Source organism: Sceloporus occidentalis, unplaced genomic scaffold (assembly GCF_023333645.1).
Source record: "Sceloporus occidentalis isolate IW3139 unplaced genomic scaffold, rSceOcc1.0.p SCAF_3, whole genome shotgun sequence".
Lineage (NCBI taxonomy): Eukaryota > Metazoa > Chordata > Lepidosauria > Squamata > Phrynosomatidae > Sceloporus > Sceloporus occidentalis.
Window position 1 is genome coordinate 75528223 of NW_028316983.1, and position 20483 is coordinate 75548705.

Below are 20483 nucleotides of genomic sequence, written 5' to 3' on the forward strand. Positions count from 1 at the left end.
GAGCACCATATGGCCATGCCACCATGGCTATGGCGCCCTTTTGAGGGCTTCAAAGTCATGCCAATTACCAGAATGATGTGTGACTTCATGTTCACTAAATGAGGACCTATTGGATAGAATGCGTGTTCTGTCAGTATCATTGAAAGCAAAGGTATGTTTCCGTTCAGCCATGTTCTACCTGAATACTCCAGAAAACCAAAACAAACAGAAGGCTTACAGTGTAAACTAATGAAGAAGGGAGGGAACCACTGAGGTGAATTATAAATCTTAAATACTGAATGCAATGATTATAATGAGGACATAACATTTTCTTGTTATATATATATATAATCAGTTAATAAAGCTCAACAGTGATAAACAAATCCTGAATACACTATCAACATTAAGCCGGCTGTAGGAAATAACTCTTTTTGCTGGCAATTAATAGTCCCAATGATGAGAGCGAAGTCTTCAAAATATCAGCAGTGGCAAATAATAGTCCCAATGATGACGGTGAAGTCTTTAGAATATCAGCAGTGGCAATATTCTGATGTTGCAGGAACAATTCAATTCAAAACCTATGAAAATAACTATTTGTAGCCCTTATAGAAAAGATAACATTTCATTGCTGACAATATCCTTCAAGAGTTGAATGTTTTCAACATTAGAAACATGGTAGGAAACTTTCAGACGGCTACCTCCGGAGTAATGTGTGGTTGTTTCGACTTATAATAGTCTTCATCAGCATTGCATAAATTTCAATTCCGGATAAGTATATCACTCTGCCATTCCATGCTTCTAAATGCATAAGGTTAACAAGCATTAGTAACACAATCTACATAGTCTACAAAGTACACTCAATACAAATACCACAAAGCAAATAGCACTATTGCTTACCCAAATCATAGGACATCTTGAATTAACAATAGTAGAATCCCTGGTAAGGGATTAGGAGTAACTGTATGTAGTAATATACCATTCTATTCAATGACCTACAGGTGGCTAACTAATACATTAAATCTCTTAAAGGTATATATAACAGAAATGCAATGTACTGTGTCTCCCAATACGTAAACCACATACTAGGCTGAGTATATCAAAATATACATTACATATACCAACAGAATAAAATATTATGTGATGAATAACATTTGTTGCAATTACATTTAAAATAGAGTTTCAACTTCATAATATCAAATATACTCCTGTCACAAATTGCTAACTGCCTCTATAGATTATAACATTGTATATAGCAAAGAGCTGCATAATAACTAAATCTGAACAATTTCATAGAAAAGCTGACAAATCTAACTGTTCATTTAGGCCCTTGGGTATACTAGAAACTAAACTATGGATCCAATACGATTCTCTTTGTAGAAGTTTGGTTTGTTTGGTACCACTATAAAAAGGACGAAACTTGTTCAATTGCAAATAATTTCAAAGAATCTGGAGAATGATTAAATTGTAGACAGTGTGTAACTAGTGGGGTATCTAAACATCTATTACGAATAGTGCTTCTATGTTCTGAAATCCTAGTTCTTAAATGTCTGGAGGTTTGTCCTACATAGATTTTTTGGCAGGGACATAAGATCACATAAATGACATCCTGAGAATTACAGTTAGTAAATGATTTCAGCTCATAATGTTCCCTTGATATAGGATGTGTAAATGATTTTATGTTTAATGATAATCTGCAACAACTACAATATCCACATTTGTAGTGTCCCCTGATGTGAAATGGCTCCTGAGCATGTACCTGGAAGTCAGTGTGAACTAATGAGTCTTTTAAATTTCTAGTTCTACGCAGGGCTATAATGGGTGCCTGCGAGCATCCAGGAATGTTTTGCACAATATGCCAATGTTTATGAATAATATGTTTAATATGATGTGCAGCATGATTAAAAATAAAAGAACCTATAATCCTATTACTAGTAGTTCTATTAGAAGGGAGAAATAACGAGGAACGGTCTTTAAGAGAAACTAGGAAAAGGGCGGCATTGCACTGCCCCTTCGGGACGGTCTGTCAAGCCCCTTATTCCCCTCCCCCCAAAAAAAATCACCGGTAAACCATATGAATACTATCTTTTTTCCTCCTCTGTTCAAAATTCCCAGGTTACAGTTAAAGTGTCCAGATTTTATGCAAACACTTGTGGCTTCTGTAAACACCTGATAACTCTGAACTTACCCTGCATCTCTTAATGAGCTGGATTTTCCTGTTCTTGTAAAGTTGCAGCAGAAGCATACAGGCTGCCTACTGCCCGACGATGAGTGAATGCAATAAGATCCATCTTCTTAAAGAAGCACCTTGTGTCTATGCCTGGAGCAAAAGTAAAGCAATAATCTCCTATGTAACAATCAACCCTGACCAATGAACACTTGGAAGATATTTTGAAAACATCAATTTCAAACATGATTCTGGAGTACGATAAACTGATTGCTGACAAGAAGTGTAGTACGTCCCTGTAATTAAATGTTGTAAACAGTAAGAAAAACCTTTAAAGTGTATTAAAATTTGTACTGCTTAGCAAACTAATTTTTAAACATTAATGTGATTTCATGTTTAGTAAAAATCATAAAAGGGGTGATTAACTGGTATTAATTGAAATTTCCCTTTTTTATTATATGGTTTATTTGCAAAATAGTTTACCCTAATTATTAATTATACCTTTACTTGGAAAGTGAGCTGCTGAAAATCTGTATGTGGCCTTTACCTACTTCCAAGTAAGTTCCAGGTCTGCTTTATTATGTCCCTGACTTGTGACCATAGTTCTTCTGGTCCCTGGTCAATTATGTTTAATAGTTCAAATCTGTTTCTTATGTTGTTTACAAATCTAGTTGATAAACCCTGATTGGATCAAGCTTAGTTGTCTGAGTGGAGGCTTCATGTAGGGAAAACAAAACAATCCACAATTACAGTGGACCCATCAGCAGGCTCTGAGAAAACACCAAAGTCTTCAGAAGTACACTTGGGCTGCCGTACTGTGAGTGAGTTATGATGCCATCATAGCTCACTTTTTTGGTCATTGTGGAGGTCAGAATTCTGTACCAATGGTACAACAACCAAACTCCCCAATCCATCTCTTTGCCACTGCAGCCTCTCCCAATTTGGCTGTTAACTTGCCAATGGAAAGTGGGAGGAAAACAAGACCTCCCAGGTGCAACCTAAGAAAGGGGTGATGTGTGGGAAGTTCTTTCTCTGTTTTGATTATTTCTTAGTGATAAAGGTTTCCTAACTCTATGAAATTCATGGGGTTACCATAAGTCAACAGGTGACTTGCAGGCAGATACACACTTACTTTGAAGTTTAACCTCACAACAATCTGGTGAGATATGTAAGTCTAGGCTGGGCCAGATTCACCCTGTCAATGTCTCTGTGGCAGCAGCAGAAAAGCAAATTGAATCCTTGTCTCCACTGTTCTGAAGTACCATTTTGAGTGATAAACACAGACTATAAAGTAGCTTAAATGGAAGGAAAATTTTGCGTATCATGTCAAAAAATATGCACCCATACCTTTCTGGGTTCCTCTCTCCTGCTGATATTGCCTGGCCCCATGCAATAAAGCAGGCCGCTTGAACATGTGGGATTTCCCGTTGCTACTCATACTCACAGCATTTTTTTTCCTGGTGATGTTAGCTTCACCCACTTGCCTCCTTCTCTGTCATCATACATGCCAGATGAGTTTGCTGAGCTTGTTCTCTCCTCCCCGCCCCCAGTCTTTCTCCAACTAAGCCAGTGAGGAAATCAACAGCTTCATTCCCAGTTCTATGTATTGTTACATTAGTCCATTGTGAATCAAATAACAATATGCAGAACAGCTATTTGAATGTTTACTAGCCAAGATAGATGAGACGGTACAAGGCTAGGGACAGCAGCCAATCCTATATTAGATGGTCTATATTTGTTGTTATTCATTTGCACATGGAATGAATTTCAATATGACGTATAGCTTGGATTGCAGAAACTGAGCTTCTTTCTGCTTGAGGAGGCCTGCTTTAAGAAAGTTCTTATCACCAAATTTAAAAATGTGCTACAAGTTCTGTCAATGCAGGAATCATTTATTGAGGTCACTAAGCAATAACATATTATGACAAATATGAGATCATACCAGCTTCCAATACCAAGGAAAGAATAAAACATAATTCACATAAGATCCACTCCTCACTCTAAGTCTACCATAGCTCAAAATATTCATCAAATGCCAAAGTAAGTGTAACTTGTAATGACAACTTGTCAGGGGTAACTGAAATGGTGTCTGCAAGGGCAGGATACTCTGGAAGCAGCCTGGAGTATCCTGGCCATGGAATTGCTTCCTTCCCCTTCATTGCAATGGCATGCAGCTGTTTGCATATCTTGCTGTGTCTCTGGGCACTGCCATCATGAATCACTTTGCTCTGAGGTCAACTGAGGCACTGCTAGGCACCCTGTTTTGTCCACAAAGGAAGTGACTAGCCATGGTGGTGGCGGCATTCAGTGGCACAATGGCAATGCATAGCAAACAGAGGGCTCCAGATCTTCCAGGAAGATCCAGGGCAAATAGTAGTTTTCCCCCCCTGTTTTAAGAAAGATATACCCCAGGTTTTGTGTTGAACAGTGCTGAACATTGACTGGTCTGTTTGCACAAGAATTGAGTTGTCCAGACTCCCTGCTGAGCTGAACCCAGGAGAGAAGGTGAATAAATGACTGTTCTAATTAATGACACCAACCCCACTGACGCCACTGCTCTGCAGACAGATCCTACATAGATGTTTCTTGTGGGGTGTATGTGTCAGAGCTTCTCCCATGGTGGTTCCTGAAAGCAGCCCTTCCCATCTTCAATTACATACATTTCATAATTACATAAATTGCCTTGCCTTACATATACAGACACACAAAAAAGACACTTGAAAACTTCTATGTTAGCTGAGTTTCTTTAGAAACAGGTGTAGCCCTTCCCATCTTCAATTACATACATTTCATAATTACATAAATTGCCTTGCCTTACATATACAGACACACAAAAAAGACACTTGAAAACTTCTATGTTAGCTGAGTTTCTTTAGAAACAGGTGTATTCCATTTTCAGACTTCAGAACAATCTGAGGGATTGGAATAGGAGGCTTTGCAGGATCTGGCAAGACTTCAAACTGAAGCAGGATCTGAGCAAGGGCCACTTTCATCTCATTCATGGCAAACTGCTGTCCAATGCAATTCCTGAAAGAAGAGAGAAAGGATCAGAAGGTTTTTTTAAAAGATCTTACAGAGCTGTATTTTCCAATGCATTAAAGTAATATATGCTAACAGCTACCGTAACCCCACAAGCAATAATTTTTTAAAAAATACATAATGTGAAAAAAAGTATTCTGATCTAAAGACAGATCTCCTCTTGACCTCTTTGTACCTTGATCTGTTTTATATAATTTATAAGCTAGAAGAAGTCAGGCTGAAAGCAATGACAGTGCTTTCCCTAGATGCTTACACACATGTTTTCATACATTTCCTCACTCATCCTTGCAAAAACCTGTGCTGTTATTCCTGTATTTTGTGGGTCTTTCAGGCTATGTGACCATGTTCTAGAAGAGCATATTCCTGATGTTTTGCCAGTCACAGATGCTGGCAAAATTTCAGGAATAAACTCTTCTAGAACATGGCCACATAGTCCGAAACTATGGATGCCAGCCATATTCCTGTATTGTTGATGGATGACTTATGAAACTGTATCTTGCTAAAAGTGTGAGGGGGTTCATCATGACTAGACTGAGCTTTGAGGAGAGCTAGAGATTTCCTTCCACATTGTAGCAGCAGTCAATCAAACCATGGTTTCCTCCAGCCCAGTACTCTTATTTCGGAACCTTCTGTCCTTTTATAGGCCCGTTACAGATGGGCTCTTGAGGCGCCCCCATCATGTGCTAGGGGTTGGCCGGGGACCTAGTGTCCACACCGGCCTCACCCCTAGCACGTGACGGGGGCGTAATAATGGCGGCGCCCTATACACACAGGCGCCACCATTATTACGTTCCGGACGCATAGCGTCTGCACGTCGCGCGGCGCTTATGACATCACGAGTGCGCCATTGGCGCCTCGCGATGTCATAACCGCGCTGTGGGAAGAAGCACCATTTTGGGGCTTCTTTTTTGCTCTGCGCGGGAGCCGCATGGTTTGGCTGCTGCAGCTCCCTCGCGGAGCAACCAGCAGTGCTGGCAGACCGCCGCTTTTAGGCGGTCTGTAACGCACCAATGATAAACTTTCCTAACCTGAAACTGACTTGTTAGCTGAAGCAAAGAATGTTAGGGATGCAAAACACTACTGATTTGTGTTTTCCTACTTATTCTAAATTTAGAAGCTGCCTGATATTCTCCATAGGCATACCATATCTGGAGGATGTTCCTGCCCTTAAAATATAGGTAGGAGAGAGAGGGCAATTCACCCATAAGATATTTGTGCCATGAAGGCATGAGATATGCAGGATTTGTGAGGTGTTTTAGGAGCTCTTCCTCAGCTGCTGTACTATTATAATGTCTGCATCCTTATTTGTGCCTTTAAGAGATTGAGCGGAACATTATCTGTGCATCCATACTTATGGTTATAGCCATTTGATACAATTTACCATTGTATCAAATGTCTATAACCGTAAGTATGGATGAACAGATAATGTTCTCATTGTTTCCATCCTGTGTAATTCTTGGACATCTCAAAGACCTTAGATAGAATTCACTGCTAGAATTCAAGCGCAGAAAAATAATCTGTCATTCAAAGGAGTTCCCTAGCGGTTTCTGGCAAAGCATTCTAAGTACATCACACTATAAACCTCAGGATCCTGTACTATGGAACCATGGCAGGTAAAGTTGTATCAAACTGATAATATGGAGTTGAAGGCTTTCATGGCCGGCATCTATAGTTTTTTTGTGGGGTTTTCGGGCTATGTGGGCCATGTTCTAGAAGAGTTTCTTCGTGATGTTTTGCCAGCATCTGTGGCTGGCATCCTCAGATTAAATCTTCTGTGGCTGGCATCTTATGACTAAATTTTATATTATTATTATTATTATTATTATTATTATTATTATTATGCTTTATATAGCGCAGTAGATTTGCACAGCGCTGTACATGCAAACAATAAAATAGATACGAGTAAATCTGCCCATGGCGTACAGTCTAAGAAATAGTAGCATAATACATAACAATACAGGAAAGGGTTCAGTAAAACAGGCAATAATATCAGTTATTCTATGAAACTTCATCTTCCAGAGTATTTACTTTGCACTGCAGCCTTCTGAGGAAGATCAAGGAAAACTATTTAAAAAACAAATAGTACAATGATATGCTGCTCCCATAACTGAGCAAAGCAGGACTCATTACACTAATCAAAATATTTTTCCAATCTCTGTTGCTAGTTTTATATATATAGTTGCTAGATTTATGTCCCAAAATGATCAATTAGAACAAGTTTCTCTTTTAAAGTATCCATGCTAAGGCCTATATGGAAGATAGGATCGATACTTCCTCTTTTTCCCCCTGTCTTGCTAGTTGGTGACTTCGATCTACTCAAGTGTAACCAGAATATGGAAAAGTTACAATTTTGTATGACAACTTCCAGAAATCCCCCCAGTGAGGGCTGAAGTGAGTGTATGGTGCTTGTTTTGCATGCAAAAGCTCTGGTGTATTCAAGACAGGTTGGGAAAACTCAAGTCTGAAGCCGTGTAAAGCCACTGCTAGTCAGTATCAACAATACTGGCCTAGATGGACTAATGGTTTGATTCAGCGTAAGGCATCTTCCTGGGTTCCACAGAAGCAAATATAAATTAGAAAACAGGTTGTTGTTTTTTCTGCTGCTGTTGTTAAAAAGTCAAACTGCATGAGTAGTGTAAGATTCAAACCCACCTATTTTCAGTTTTACAAATGTGTTTGTTTTTACATTAAAGTATGTTATAATGGGCAAATTAGGAGACACCTACAAGAAAACATTTTTGTTTTTATGTTTTACATAACATGATATTAGAAATGCAGTAAAATTCATGGTGGCTTTTGATGGCTTGTAGGGTTGCTAAGTCTTGAGTTAGTAGGTTCTCTGTGAATCAATGTGGATATGGCCTAGTTAACCGTCAATGACACTTGAAAAGTGGAGGTGAAATAGATCAATCTTTGGTGGTACTGTTTTCAGGAGCTATCAGCTTCCTGACCCTTTCTTCAATTTGCAAATGAGAATGCATTTGTGTATTCTGTCTTCTAAAGATTGATGGGAGCATCAGCTCCTTACTGAAACCATTAGACCTTCATATGACATTACTGATGATGTTCCTAAGTCAGTCAGTCATATTCCTCCTTCGTCCCTTTCGTCTTGCTGCTGCTGATTATACTTATTTCTATCTTGCCTTTTCCCCAATTTAAGACTTAAAGAAGATAAAAACAAATTTTAAAAATATATCATTAAAAGTCCAAAAGATACAAAAGTTGAAACTAGATTAAACAATAAAAATTAAAACCAAATTGAAACACAAATCATTAAACATGCAGGCGTACACAAACCAGCACAACAATTATTTTGGTGGGGCAGGCTTTATATTGCCAATCATTAACTTATTAGTCACCTTGCAACACTTCCAGAAACATTGCACCTTACTTTTCCTCATGCAGAAGATCTTTTTAATTTGTTTATTTCAATCAATCAAATTAATTAGTTGGTTTAATCAATTAAGTGTCTACACACCTTGCTCCAGCTGCAAAAGGTACAAAAGCATGGGGATGCCTGTGAGATGACTTCTCTGGTGAGAATCTTGTGGGGTCAAATACCTAGATAATAACAAAGATCTTTCATTAGCATTTTTAGTTCTCTCACTGATCTCTTGACAACAGGCTTTCTTCCCTGTTTAGAGCATTTAAATAATCTTTGGCATCAATAAAAATTTTAACCATAAGTTTTTAATGTATTTAAAGGCTATGAAAGCTATCGTGTTAAATGCTCCTTATTATTATCCTCCAGCAATTCAAGCTTTGTGTTCAACCCAGAGTCTTGTGTTCCATTCATAGAAATCCTTGCTCAGAATTTCATATATACAAAAGACTTTGGAAGTATTTATTGTTATGTGCTGTCAAGTCAGCTTCAATTTATAGCAACCTAATAAATGACAGGAGTTCAACAGATCTTGTTATTGACAACCCTCCTCAGGTCTTGCATACTCAGAACAAACTCAACTTATTTCATCTGTACTCTGGTCTTCATCCTTTCCTATTGCCTTCTACTTTTCTCAGTATTATTGTCTTTTCCAATGAGTCAGATTGCATCATGCTATATCCAAAATACAAGAGCCTTAGTTTAGGAGATTATCGCATGCTGTTTAAAGTACCTTATCCCTGATGGAACAGAGGCACATTTAAACTTAAAAACAGGCCTTATCTCATTCACCCATGGCCAGGCAAATGCATTCAAGATGCAGCCACAGGTGAATGTGATAAGACCTATCTTTAAATTTAAATGTGACTCTATCCCACTGGGGATAAAGCACTTTAAACAGCATGTGATAATCTCATTAGTCTTTTTAGAATCTGATGAGAATTTAGGTTTGGTTTGCTCTGTGGTCTATTTGTCTTATTGGCAGTCCATGGTATTCATAAAACTTTCCTCCAGCACCATATTTCAGATGAGTTGATCTTTTTCTTCACTGTGCAGCTTTAACATCCAAACATGGATATTTCTAATTGTAGGAGTACTTCTAATCTACAAAACTGCTTTTTCAGAAGAGGTATAGCCCCATCTACAATGAAAATAAACTTATCTCCTGGATATAGCATAGTTCAGTCACAAGATCGCTGATGTACCAGGACTGAAACCCAATTTATTGGCTCTCCTCCAGCCCTTTATTGAATTTAACATCATCCAATGACTTGCTGGACCACACCTGATTCAGGGCTTTATCACACCAGCCCCTTTCTTGCTGCAATGCCAGAAAAAAATAGAACTGGCAACCTAATGCTTTTATTGCTCCTTTTACTGCACTGATTTTCTTTTGCACAGCTGGGGACTGCTTCCCCCATTGCACCCCATTCCCATCCTGACCCTTAACTCCTCCCTCCTCATCATGGCTTTATTTTTTTAATATATTTAACTTTTCTCATGCAGTTTTGGAGCTCTGCAGTCCCAATTTACCATTTTAATTTTTTTTTATAAGAAACCTTGAGGCTGTGGAGCTCCAGAATTGTGCCCAACAAAGAAGGTTTTTTAAAAAAAATAATAATAATGAGCAGGGGAAAGGTGGGGAAAGAGGTGACAGTGGCACCATGTGGCTGCCAATAATGTGACTGCCCCAGGAATGGCTTTCCACACTTGGGTTATCGTGCTACTGGCAGCTCATTCACATGTTTCCTCCATGAATGAAAGCTATAGGAGGGAAGTGGCATTGTGCCAATGCCACTTCACTTCCAAGGGAATCACAGTTTAAAAGCCACATGATAAAGCCCTCAGATGTTACTGGTAGCTAGAGCTCCATGTTGTAAGTATGACATGTCTTTTTCCAAAAATATTTATGTGGTTACAGATTTCTCAGTAGATCAGAATAAATAAGTGTATGTGTTTTTGATTACATTAGTTATCTATTAATTTCAAGATGCTTTTGAGGGATCAATCCAAGGACAAGATTTGGTGCTGACAAACTTCAGGCAAGAGATGTCACAGATAAAAGGTCAAAGTACATATAACTTTCAATCTTATGTAGTCTGAGCCTGATTTTTATGTGTGGTGGTGGAGTCAAATGCAGTTTCAGAGGCAGAAACCTAAGGTGAAAGATGGTAATATATAATAGGATGTACATATATTCATAGTGACATCCAGCATAGTGTAGTAGTTTGAGCACTGGACAATGATTCTGGAGACCAGGGTTCGAATCATTGCTTCACTGTGGAAACTCACTCTCTGACCCTGGGCAAGTTATACTCTCTCAGCATTAGAGGAAGGCTGAACAACTCTTGCAGAGAAAACCCCCATGATATGGTTGCCTTAAGGGGGCCATAAGTCAGAAATGACTTGAAGGCACACAACAACAACATGTTGTTCATAATTCTTTCCCAATAGATTGCACCCTGAACTTAAATTACTACCCCTGAACATAGCTTGAGGATAAATGATTAACAACTCTTCCTCTCAAGTGTACCTGTCTTTCTTCTTTAAGGATATTGTGACAGCCTGTTTGTATCAGGTTAAAAGTTCAGTTAGCACACTATTTTCCACAATGGAAAGAGATTTCCTGAGGACCACACAGACAGAGCTGGAAGGCAACAGCTTCTCCAACTACTACTGTCCAACAAATGGAATATTTATTTTTACCTTAACTGAAACACATTCCGTTTATAAAGTTAGCGTAGCTACTCCACAGTGAAATTACTTGAACTTTAATTAAAACATGCAGATTAGCTGTGGCCAACAGGCTATGGGATGCTTTCACACTTAGAAATTACTCCTGAGAGCTGTCACCTGCCTTTAACTCATTACAGTTACCTCTGGGTCTTCCCATATGCTTGGATTTCGGTGGATACAGTAGATACTGATGAACACGGTTGCACCTGAAAAATAAAGAAATAATAGAGTTAATTTCAGTAGGCAAGAAATATAATTATCTAAAGCATATTCCGCAGCAAAAATATCAATTCAGGGAAGTACAACCAAATTCTAGAACTGAGGGTTCTAGACTATGAGCTAACTAAAGCAAGACACATCTGCATGCCCTGTGCCTCCTTTCTCACTTCAAATTGTAAAAGAATATGCCAACTACATCCCCAGAGAACCAGGCCATTTTTGGTTTTCCCCACTTCTTTTAAAATCACATTGGGGGCTTCTTTTTTTTCAATACCGGAAGTGATATCTGCAGGCACAAGTCCAGGATCCACAGTGGCCTGAAATAGCCAATCATGTCCCCTTGATTATTCTCAGAGTACAGCTGGCCATTTTGTTTGACCAAAAATTATTTTGGGAGGCTCCAGGTTTTTGGGCTCTCACATGGAACCCAGTATGCCCCCTAACCCATATCATTTGCCAGTTTCTAAACTAAAGTGAGTTGCCCCATCAACTATACTAAACTGCTGAAACATGTAGGTCACACCTTACTATCTTAGGGTTGCCATTTGTCCCACAAAACCTGGAAAATCCTGGAATGAAAGGACTAAAAAATGTACTGGCCAGCTGTGCCAGTCAAAGTAGTAAATTCCAGATTTCTCCTTCATTTCAGGTGATGAGTAGGTCAAAATGTGACCATGGTGATGAAACAGGAAACAGTGCAAGAAGACTGGCACTGTGTGAGCCTCATCCCACCCTGCAGGCTCTGGTTGCTACTGCGCAGGTGTAGCATTGCCATTTTATTCTTCCACTCCCTCTCCCTTTTCCTCACAGGCCCAAAAGGCAGAAAAGGAAAGGAGGCATGCAGAGATGGCCTTGTGTTGTGTGGTGATTGTGTTGGTGGCTTGAGCCTAGGGCTGGACAGCATGGTGGAACTTCACTTCCAAACAGCCTCAAGAGATTGAAGGGAATCCCTTTTATTCTCTGGGGCTGCTTAGAAGCCTCCTTCTCTTTACATCAATAAGGGGGCAAAAGAAGAAAAAAAGAGCTCTTGGCAAGGTACTGGAATTGAGGTTGAAACAAAATGGTAGAAAAAGTGCAGTGATTAAAGTGTTGAATTTGCATTATCAGAATGCAAATTAGTAATATGCATAATTGTAATAATTGTCATAATATGAAAATTAGATGCCCAGATATGAGGTGCTAGAATATCTCTCAGTCTTACCACCACAATAAGCATGTTGGGTAGGAAATGGGGAAAAGTTGCTGTTTCCAAGCTGTGAACTTCGTTTCCATGAGAGGTGCTCTCAGACTCCCCTCTGATGTTTAAATTATGAGGCAGTAGGGTTTGTGTGTTCTGTAGCTTTATCTTTTTATGTTTTAATTATGTCTTAAATATATTTTACAAAGTTTTAACAATTTGCTTTTAAACAGAATTTATTTTTTTAAAACTTTTGTAAATACAGTTTTAGCTAGTCTATATTTTAAATTTTTTGTAGGCCACTTTAAATTCACTACCAGAAGAAAGTCAGAGAATAAAACTAGCAAGCAAAAAACAAATCAATCACTGTTTAATTTCTGCAAAAGGGCACAATGGTACACTTAATAATTTTTACAAAAGAGCCTGATGCAAACCTAAAGATTCTTTTTTTCACTTCAGAAGATTGACCATGTCTCAGAGTGAATGCCGGAGTGAACTAACCTTCAGGCAAGGTGCGTCCATCACAAAAGGTTACAGGTTTGCTAAGTTGTCGAGACACTCCAGGGACTGGAGGGTAAAGACGGAGGCTCTCCTTTATACACATGGTGATGTAAGGCATCTTTCCAAGGTCATCCCTGAAGAGATCAAATAAAACTATGCTTAAGACAGTGGTACTCAAACTTTTTGCCCTTGGGAGCCCCTTAACATCTATGCGCAGACATTACAACCCCCCCACTTGACTTAGTATATGAATAAAAATATTTTGTTAAATTAGTATGCATAATTTTATGTGCATATTCATGTATATAAATATTTTAACATTTTATAAGGAAATAACATTGTTCAAATCAGAACAGTTCTAAGCAAATTTAATATTTAACCTAAGGCATGTATAACTTTTAGCCATAAAAAGGTTTGGGAAGAGAAGGAGGGAACTCCCCCTTGAACAACCCTTACACCCCTCCTAGGGTTCCCACCCCACTGTTTGAGAACCAGTGTTTTAAACATTTCCTTTCACAACAGTGTTGACGTACTGGCAGTTTTGTAACAAGTGGGCATAATACTGCAATTGAGACATGTTTTATTGCTAGTTCATAAAGGCCAAAACAACTTGGGACCTGATTATGTAAAATACCACTTTCTTTGTTAGAGATCCATTTGTTTTTTGAAGTCAATCATTCAGAGCTATGTAGTGGTACCTACAGTTTGGAATTCTCTTCCATCAAAACTTTAACACACTTTAACTGTCCTAAGCTTTTGGTGCTTGTAAAAACATATCTATCTGAGCAAGCCTTCCCTATTTAGTACAGGTCAACATCCATCTTTTGGACCTCAAAAAAAATTATGTGTTGAGTATTCATACATTTTATATTTTATTGATGTGTTATTCTTTTTGTGTGCTTCCATGACATTTTTGAATTACACTGACCCTAACACAACCATAGGGTTTTCTTGGAAAATTTCTTCAGAGGGGGTTTGTCATTGCCATACTCTGAGGCTGAGGGAGTGTGACTTACCCAAAGTCATCCCGAATGTTTTTATACTTGAGCAAGGAATCTAACCCTGATCTCCAGGCCACTTTAAAATATTTTGATGCGGCAGTATGCAAATATTTACAAATAAAATAAACATTGTCACACATATGTTTCTGGAATATGCATATTTTTCCTTTTGTCTCTAGCACACAGATAAGCTATGAAACTGCTAGTGTCAATGACTGTAGGATCTACACTGTATTTAGGCATTTTGTATCTAGGAGTTATCATGGAGGTACCAAGAACATGCAGGCTAGAATCATCCCATGTCACTGTATGTTCAATTGGAAAACTGAAGGCAGAAATCTTAGAAACTATGGGTCCAAAAAATGTTATGACACTTAGGGTTCCTCTGGACAGGGCCAATGTGTTGGGAAGTGACAACATTGCACATTTTGTCAAGACCTTCTTATAGTTATTCTCAGTTAAGATGAAACAGACGGATATCCATGTAGGCAGAGGCCATTCTTCATCTTCCCTTGTGAGCCTGCCCAGGTCCTGAGTTTATCAAGAGATGTTTTTCTTTCAGTCCCCTCACTGTCACAAGCATGTTTGGGGGAGTTGCAAGAAAGAGCCTTCTCGGATGCTGCCCCTAGATGCTGAAACTCACTTCCCAGAGAGGTCAGAATGGTCCCTTTCTTGCTGTCCTTCTGTTGGCAGCTAATTTTTGTTGTTGTTGTTGTTGTTGTTGTTGCGACAGGCTTTTAAAAGAGAATGCTTTTAAATAACGGGCTAAGTGGTGCTGTATTGTTTTAAACTGAATTGTTTTTAATTGCTTTTCTCTTCTCAATTGCATTGTATTCTTTTAACTTTAGGTTTGAATTGTGTTAATGCTGTCAACAGTTTGATTCTATTTTTGTATGTTTTTAGTTGTATTGTTCTTTTATTTTTTTAAAATAGAGGTTTTTTTATTGATTTAAAACATATATACATATATAGACCCTCTCCAGGGCCTCCCATGCCAGAGAGGTCACAACCGAAGAGTCTGACCAAGAGCGCCAAAGGGCAGGATGGTCTCTCTAGCCTTATGGCAACCATCCTAGGAGAAGGAAAACTCTAAACTCAAACCCTGGCTGATGGTGCTCGTCTAACCCTGTAAGGTCAACCATCTTAGAGAAGAATACTCTAATCAAACCTACAACCCGAGGACCTCACTGCCACTGTCCATGCTTGCCAAGGCCTCAGCAGTCGAACCTCTGGTTTAAAGGGTGAGGCCAGTTCGGTGCACGCTGCGCTCCACCAGAAAAAAACCATTGCACAGGCTCGGAGGATATATCCAATCTCCGAAAAAGTCTTGTAGTGATAGGCGAAGGATGAAACAGCAGGTGTAAAGATGCACTGGAAGCCGCAGACCCAACCCTGCATGCAGGCGGTTCAGGACTTTGGTTGCTTGAGACTGACCCGGGGATGACAGTCTTGTTTGGCAGCATCCTGAATGACCAAGCAGCCTTTTTAAGGAGAGCACTGCTTGCTCCATATGGAGAGGGGCCTAGAAAAGGTGGCCTAAAGAAAGCTCATCCCCAACTACCCAGTTGGCTAGCCAAAGCCAACGGGCATCTTCTGATGCGGTCAAACAAAGACAAAGAGACAAAGGCACACACCAGCCTCCAAAGGTGCAAATAGACTAACGCTGGCATGCTGGAACATCAGAACCATGCAAGATTCTGCAGATAGTGGACGTCCGGAGCGTCGTTCTGCTCTAATAGCCCATGAACTGTCACGACTTAACACTGACATTGCTGCTCTTAGTGAAGTTCATCTCCATGAGGAAGTCAGCCTTAAAGAACACAGTGCTGGCTACACACTCTACTTGTCTGGCAAACCCAAAACTGAAAAACATCTTTCAGGTGTAGGCTTTATGATCAAAAACGCCATTGCCTCCAACTCGAAACCTTGCCAACAGGACACTCTGATCGCATTATCTCCTTACGCCTCTCACATGTTGTTCTCTTCAGTATATATGCCCCAACTATGCAAGCCTACCCTGCGGAGAAAGACAAATTCTACTCAGACCTGTGCCATCTTAAACAAAAGTCCCTGCAAAAGACAAAATCATTATCCTTGGTGACTTCAATGCCAGAGTAGGAAAGAACTTCGAAGCCTGGAAAGATGTTTTAGGCAAGCATGGTGTTGGAAACTGTAATGATAACGGACGCCTCCCACTAGAGTTTTGTGCAGAACAGCAGCTGATTATTACAAACACCATCTTTCAGCAGAAAGACAGCTTGAAGACAACCTGGATGCACCCCCGATCCAAACACTGGCACCTCATTGACTATGTTCTAGTATGCCAGAAAAAATATTCACAATGTCCATCATACTCGAGTGATGCCCAGTGCAGAATGTCAAACAGATCATCGCCTCGTAGGATGTAAACTAAATCTTCATCTTCATCTTAAGTTTAAACCTAAGAGGGGTGGCATCCTAAAGATCAACAATCTTCAACAAGCTACCATGAGAGACAACTTCCAGGCAAATTTGCAAACAAAACTCAAAGACCATCCTGTAGACTCTTCTCCTACAGCGCTTTGGCAACATATCAAAATCAGCATCCTGCAATCTGCGGAAGAATCCTTCTCCCTCAAGAAAAACCAAGACTGGTTTGATGAAAACAACCAAGAGATCCAGGAGCTGTTGGCAAAGAAGAGAACTGCTCACCAGGCACACCTCGCCCAGCCATCTTGCCATGTAAAAAAAGCTGCCTTTTGCCTCGCATGTAGTCAACTCCAACAAAAACTCCAAGACATTCAGAACAAGTGGTGGATCAATTTAGCAGAAAAGACACAACGTTGTGCAGATCTGGGTGACTCCAGAGGATTTTACAAAGCTCTTAAAGCAGTGTTTGGACCTACATATCAGATCCAAAGCTCCCTATACAGTACAGATGGTCAAACACTAATCACAGATAAAGCTTCCATTCTGAACCGATGGGCTGAACATTTCCAAAGCCTCTTTAATGCCAACCGAGTAGTCCAAGACTCAGCTATTCAACATATGACACAACAACCGATGAAAAATGAATTGGACATAGCTCCCACTTTGGAAGAAACCCTCAAGGCCATACAGCAGATGAAAAAAGGTAAGGCAGCCAGCATTGATGGAATTCCACCTGAAGCTTGGAAATACAGAGGTCATGTACTCCATGCTAAACTCCATGAGCGCCTTGTGAGTTGCTGGGGAAAAGGTGAATTGCCATCAGATCTCCAAGATGCAGTCATCATCACTCTGTACAAGAAAAAAGGAGCAAAATTGGATTGCTCAAACTATTGATGTATAACACTGCTCTCCATTGCTGGAAAAATCCTTGCAATGATACTGCTAAACAGATTAGTTCCTGCTACTGCAGAAGAACTTCTCCCCGAAAGCCAATGTGGCTTTAGAGGTAATAGGAGCACTACAGACATGGTATTTGCCCTTAGACAAATGCAAGAGAACTGTAGAGAGCAGAACAAAGGACTTTATGTAGCATTTGTCGACCTCACCAAAGCCTTCCACACTCATGAAAAGGTTGCAGAAATGTTGAGGAAGTGCCAGGATGTGCTCATCCATGGCACTGCCCCGTCTCGGCTTCGTCCCTTTTCACTTGCTGCCCCTCACTCCTGGAATCTCCTTCCTCCACGAACACAGGTCATCACTTCTTTAATCGGTTTCAAAAGTGAGTTGAAGACCATTCTGTCCAGAGAAGCATTCCTAGGCATTGCACAACTATTATTTGTTATTTGACATTTTAATTTGTTGCCTGCTTTATTTTACTGAACCCTTTCCTGTATTGTTTTGTATTATTTATATGTATTATGCTATTATTTCTTAGATTATATGCCATGGGCAGGTTTACTTTATTCACTGTATTGTTTGTATGTACAGTGTGTGTAAATCTACAGTGCTATATAAATAAAGCATAATAATAATAATAATAATAATAATAATAATCTAGTAGTAGTAGTATATGACTCATTTTTTTCCAGCAAAAAAGCTTTATGTTTCAATCAAAGCTCAGCACAAGAGAATTTTCTCCTAAAACAGGGTAAAAAACCCTGGTCCTTTAGACATTGTTAGATTACCAATTCTATCCCCCCCCACCTAAACATTGTTCACAATATCTAGGAATGACAGAAGGTGGAATTCAACAATATATGGAGGCCCACAGCTTCAAAATTACAAAACTAATGAGACACCAGTGGGTCTTGCTGTGATGGAGAGTAAAGCAAAGATGAAAGTAAGACAAGAAGGATCCTAGGGCTGTAAAGCAGAATCATCTTGTTTAAAATGGATGAATAAAATAGAAGATGATTCAGGATTGGCAAAATCTTGTCAATGACTACCCAAATGTAAGAATACTTAGAATTTTGCAGTATAGAATCCAAAGTCCAGCAGAGTTCATTACCAGCATTTGTACAGAAGAAATGGATGGGGGCAGGACATGACAAGAAATAGAAGATAGGAATGTTTTTCCTTCAAATAGACTATTTAATTTTAAAAGCTTCAGACAAATGAAGTTAAAGGTCTCACCATTGAACAGTGTCACGGTCCCCCAGAGTTTCCTTTATCTCCTCCCTGCATCTTTGTTGGTGTTCTGGATTCTGGGCCATTGCATATAAGAGCCAGGAGATCCCACTTGCTGTGGTATCATGACCTTCAAACATAAAAGTGTCCACCTCAGCACGCAGATCTTCTTTAGATAACCCAACTCCATTTTCATCCTGAGGAAATGCAGAGATTAGCTACAGAAAAGAGTTCAAATGTGTTAAAGGTAAAAAGATTCTCATGGTTAGGGGGAAGCTATCTTATTCAAGCTGTATTTAAATTATATCATTGATTATTTATTAATGAAGGCAGATTAATTATTACCACTATTAGCTCTGAGATAGTCCCCCCTGATTCTTCTGCTCATAATCTTCTATCGCCCTCGCCTAAAAAAATGTCTGTGTTTCCTCCTGCTTCTTTGGATGAACTCTCTGCACTTCTGAATTCTTCCAAACCTGCAACCTGTTCTCTTGACCCAATTCCTACTCGTCTTCTAATCTCTATAGCTCCCTCTTTTCTGCCCCCGCTTCTCCATATCTTCAATCTCTCTCTCTCTACAGGCTCCTTCCTGTCAGACTTCAAACATGCTTTCATTTCCCCAGTTCTGAAAAAAAACTTCTCTTGAACCCTCCTCTCTGTCTAGCTATCGTCCGATTTCTCTTCTTCCCTTTCTTTCTAAGGTTTTGGAACAGGTTGTTTATTCTCACTGTCTTGAGTTTCTTGAAGCCAACTCCATCCTCAGTCCCTTTCAGTCTGGTTTCCGTCCAAGGCATTCTACAGAGACTGCTCTCACTAAGATCTCGAATGACCTTTTACAGGCCAAGGCTAATGGCATTTACTCTGTTCTCATCCTTCTTGATTTGTCTGCAGCCTTTGACACCGTTGATCACTGCCTTCTAGTTGATATACTTTCTGACCTTGGGTTCTCAGACTCTGTTCTTGACTGGTTTAGATCTTATTTGTCAGACAGATCTTTTGCAGTGGTTGCAGGTGGTCAAACTTCATCTCCTGTTCCCTTATCTGTTGGAGTTCCCCAGGGCTCTGTTCTGGGTCCCCTTCTGTTTTCTCTCTACACACTGTCTTTAAGTAAACTCATTAGCTCTTTTGGTTTTTCCTACCATCTGTACGCCGATGACACCCAGCTGTATCTTTCCACCCCTGACCTTTCTCCAAGGCTTGAACAGCAAGTCTCGTCTTGCCTCACAGCTGTCTCGCAGTGGATGCGCCATCAGCGTTTGAAGCTCAACATGTCCAAGACGGAGCTTTTTGTCTTTCCTCCTAAGCCCACCCTTCAACACTCCTTTTCTGTCTCTGTGGATAACATTTCTATTCAACCAGTCCAGCAAGCCCGCAGTCTTGGTTTTATCTTTGATTTTTCTCTGTCATGTATCCCTCAGATCCAGACCACAGCCAAGGCTTGTAGATTCTCTTTATACAATATTGCCAAAATCCGACCATTTCTCTCCGCCTCTACTGCCAAGATCCTGGTCCATGCCCTAGTGGTCTCACAACTTGATTACTGTAACGTCCTCCTGGCTGGGCTACCTCTTTCTCACCTCCGTCCTTTCTGTCCAGCATTCAGCTACACGCATTATCACATCTGCCCACCGCTCTGACCACATCTCTCCTGTATTGGCATCCCTTCACTGGCTCCCCCTCCCTTTCCGTATTCAGTATAAGCTCCTGCTGTCAATGTTTAAAGCCCTCCATGGGCTGGCCCCTCCTTAC

At 39.9% G+C, this 20483-nt stretch overlaps 1 protein-coding gene across 1 annotated transcript in view; it reads right to left on the reverse strand.

Annotated features, from left to right (window-relative positions):
* Positions 1-4020: 4020 nt before the first annotated feature.
* LOC149316254 (cytochrome P450 4B1-like) overlaps positions 4021-20483 on the reverse strand; it is a 50085-nt gene continuing 33622 nt past the window's right edge. The window contains exons 9-13 of the mRNA XM_089515094.1: positions 18741-18931; positions 13198-13331; positions 11442-11506; positions 8661-8743; positions 4021-5170 (exon numbers count right to left, since the gene is read on the reverse strand). Of these exons, the coding sequence (XP_089371220.1) occupies positions 5002-5170; positions 8661-8743; positions 11442-11506; positions 13198-13331; positions 18741-18931 (642 nt within the window). The 3' untranslated portion in view covers positions 4021-5001. The remainder of the gene's footprint in view (positions 5171-8660; positions 8744-11441; positions 11507-13197; positions 13332-18740; positions 18932-20483) is intronic.